We start from the raw sequence: 3,851 nt of genomic DNA on the forward strand, positions 1-3,851 counted from the left end.
ATATATTTATTGATTTCAGAGAGGAAGGGAGAGGAAGAGAGAGAAAGAAACATCAATGATGAGGGAGAATCATTAATCGTCTGCCTCCTGCACATCCCACACTGGGGATCGAGCCCAAAACCCAGGCATGTGCCCTAACGGGAAGTCGAACCTTGACTGTCTGGTTCATCGGTCAACACTCAACCACTGAGCAACACTGGCCAGGCTGGGTTTCTTTTTTTCTTTTATATCGGGGAAAAACATTAAGGCACTATTGAGGCCCTATTACTCACAGCCAAACTTAATCTCAACTGATAATAGTATCAAGTAGGGTTTATCTCAGGAATGAAAGAATGGGTCAACATGGAAAAATCCATTAATATAATTCACCATGTTACAAAGAAAAAGAGAAAAATCTATGATCATCTAAGTAGTTTCTGAAAAAAGCATTCAATAAAATTCCACTCTCATTTTCTATTTTTAAAAAAATTAAAATGAAAACTCTTAGCCAAATAGGAATAGAAGGGAATTTCCTCAACCTGATAAATAGTACTCATCAAAATCTATAGCAAACATCATCATACTTATGAGTGGGAACTGAGAAGATATCCACTAACATCAGGATTGGGACAAGCATGGTACCCCCAACAGCGAACTAGAAGTCCTATTCAATGCACTATTACAAAAATAAATTTTTTAAAAAAACAGATTTAAATAAATGTCCTTATTTGCAGAAAAAAAAACTGACTATATGGAAAACCCATCATGATTGTCAGGTAAACTATGAGTCCTAATAAAAGAGAGCAGCAAAGTTGCTAAATATAAAACAAATATATAAAACTTAACAGTGTCCCCATACACTAGCAGTGCCCAATTATAAAGTACAATAGAAAGAAGATCCCCAACACAAGATCTCCCATAATGCAAAAGACCATCACCTTTCTCCCCCATATCCACTATTACTTCCCTCAAATTCATTCTCCACTCAGCAGCTAGTGATCTTTTATAAACATAAATTAGATCATGTCACACTCCTTTAACCTCTTAATAGCTACTCATTAGTTATCATTAAATTCTACTTCTTTATCATGCCCATGCTCGGCATGACCTGGCCCCTGCCACTGCCCCATTCCACACCGGCCACATAAACCTTCTTTTAGTTCCTGATGCAGGTCAAACTCTTTCCTGCCCCAGCACCTTCACATATGCTATTCCATCTTCCAGGAAAGATTCACACTGCCCGCACCCCTCATCACCTGAGTGTTTCCAGTCAATCCACAAGTCTCAGCTTAAATGTCTCCTGCTTAACTTAAATAAGGTCCTTTCTCTCTCAGCTCCTGCTTTTTTTCTTTCATACTCCCACCATAATGTGAAATAATACCCCATTATATGTTATACTGCAATGAGTAATCATATTTTTATTCATGGATGATTTATTCATTGCCTTGATTCCTCTCTAGACCATAACTTCTATGAGGGCAAGAGTCAGGTCTTTGATATTTCCCTGAGCATTTAACAGGAGCTGTCATATATTTAACAAGTATTTTCTGAATGAATGACTCAATGAATGAATGACAGAATTTGCTGGTTTAGCCAGAGTCTCAGTAGAATGCCTCCTGCACTCTTCCTAGGATTCAGGCTTGTTAGGAGGAATAGGAGGACCCCAGAGATGTATCTGTGTGAGGGACCAAGAAGCCTCATTAGGAGTGAGGAGCACATGGGCTTAGTTTATGATCCATGGGGCAGCATTAGACGGGGGCAAGGGTTCTGAACACAGAGCTGTACCCATCCATACCTCCTAACACACCTCTCAAGAAACTCAAGTCATAGACTATAAAGCTGGCCATAAAGTGCTACTTTTCTGTGATCTGTGAAATAAGGGTTTAGAGCAGCGGTTCTCAACCTGTGGTTCGCGACCCCTTGGCCATAAAGTGCTACTTTTCTGTGATCTCTGTGAAATAATAAGGGTTTAGAGCAGCAGTTCTCAACCTGTGGTTCGCGACCCCTTTGGGGTCGAACGACCCTTTCACAGGGGTCGCCTAAGACCATCAGAAAAATTACGATTCATAACAGTAGCAACATTACAGTTATGAAGTAGCAACGAAAATAATTTTATGGTTGGGTCACAACATGAGGAACTGTATTTAAAGAGCCAGAAGGTTGAGAACCACTGGTTTAGAGGATAATAGCTTTCAGGAGTGATGGGGGCAACAAAAGCAAATTTTGCCATCCTTGATGGGGGCATTTACAGTCTCAGCAGCATGTAGAGCTGCAAGGGGAGCTAGAGTAAGAGTAGAGAAAAACATTTGATCAGGCACACACACAAGACACTCCAGGAGTTCCCAGAATAGTTGGGGAACTTTAGGGGAGGCCCAACAATGGCAACTGGAACAGCGCTGCAAGGGACTGCTACTGGGACTCTAGTTTTATTCCTCCAGTGGGTATGGCTTGAACAACACGGATTACCATGTAACTCTTAACAGCCAGCCTCAGGCAGAAACCATACTTAGGGCCACCGGCTTGGTGGCATTGTAGCCCAGAGGGCAGATGGGCCACATGGACACTGCCACCTGGTCATCAAAGAAAGCATCTTCCCACAGGAACTCAACAACAGAGGGACTTCTCCCAGTATTCCCTCCAGAGCTCACAATGCTAATTTTCCCATGAGAAATTAAGGAAGCAATGTTTCTGAGGCCACCTAATGCCAGAATGCTGGCTGTTGGTAATGCCACCATCTCGGGTACACCAATGACTCAGGCATATAATAGGTACCCCCAACCGGTTAAATGCTGTGTGAGCCAAGTGAAGAGGAGTGCTATATGTGCCAGGGGCCCCTGAGAGGCAATCTTCAGATTTATTTGTTTTTCTTTGAGCTCACATACTTGTACACCACAGGAAGTTAACAAGGGATTGGCAAAATCCTGTTATCCCCTGTAAAGGACAGTTGTTGGAGACCTGCTCGGCACCTACCTGTTACCTCTCCCTACCACTCCCTGCCCTCAACCTCTGTATTGCTCCTGTCCACCTCCGACCACCGGGGACAGGCATGGGTACAAGGAGAACTCATTTAGATTTGATGACTGCCTATTCTCTGTGGATAACCTCAGTGGCTGCTCTGACTCCTCCCCATTAAAAGGGCTTGGTCTCAGCCAGGAAGAGAGGGTGCCCAGGGAGACCAGGCCAATGAAGTGGATATGCAGCCTTCTCTCCTCTTCTCCCCCAAAGAGGCTTAGGATGGCCCCACTCAGACCTACCTCTTGTCCTCTTCCACCTGGACGCCTATGGAGTGGAACTCTCTTCGACTCCTGTTCTCCGTGTCCGAGTCAGAGATAGTCTCCACCTGGTGGCAAAGTTGGGGAGTCAGGGCGGGGGCTAGACCAGGGACGAAAGATTTTCCCAGGGAGAAAGGCCAGCAATGTTGGACCCCGCCCCCACCCCAGCCTGCTGGCAGATCCTGCAAAGACAATCTGCCTAAACAAGATGAGAGACTCAAGAATCAGCGGCATCAAGGTGGCAAATTCTGGGAACCACTCTCCACTCGCCAGTAGGGATGATGGTGCCAGGAAGAAGGACAAGGGTGTGGGCTGGGGCTGCTTGGAGCAGCCCTGTCCATGGCCAGGCCCAGGGGCTACCTGCAGCTCAGAGTAAGCCAAGGAAAAGGCCTATGCATCCAGAAGGCCCCGATGGCCCACTCCACCCATCCCCAACCGACCCGGCCGAGTCCCCCGGCTGGCTGCCCGCCTCCTTCCATACCTGCACCCCAATGGACGGCCGCCACTTCCGCTGCCGCGCCAGGCTCCGCAGCTCCTCCCTGCCAGGAATGGTCTTGATGATGAGTGTCGGGGGCTTGGGGCTGGCCCGAGGTGCCACCG

General features: G+C 46.2%; 1 protein-coding gene across 1 annotated transcript in view; it reads right to left on the bottom strand.

Moving 5' to 3' along the window:
* DLGAP3 (discs, large (Drosophila) homolog-associated protein 3) overlaps positions 1 to 3,851 on the bottom strand; it is a 52,376-nt gene that overhangs the window by 14,598 nt on the left and 33,927 nt on the right. Inside the window, exons 8-9 of the mRNA XM_014541489.1 lie at positions 3,733 to 3,843; positions 3,234 to 3,319 (exon numbers count right to left, since the gene is read on the bottom strand). Of these exons, the coding sequence (XP_014396975.1) occupies positions 3,234 to 3,319; positions 3,733 to 3,843 (197 nt within the window). The remainder of the gene's footprint in view (positions 1 to 3,233; positions 3,320 to 3,732; positions 3,844 to 3,851) is intronic.

This window comes from Myotis brandtii, unplaced genomic scaffold (genome assembly GCF_000412655.1).
Source record: "Myotis brandtii unplaced genomic scaffold, ASM41265v1 scaffold274, whole genome shotgun sequence".
Lineage (NCBI taxonomy): Eukaryota > Metazoa > Chordata > Mammalia > Chiroptera > Vespertilionidae > Myotis > Myotis brandtii.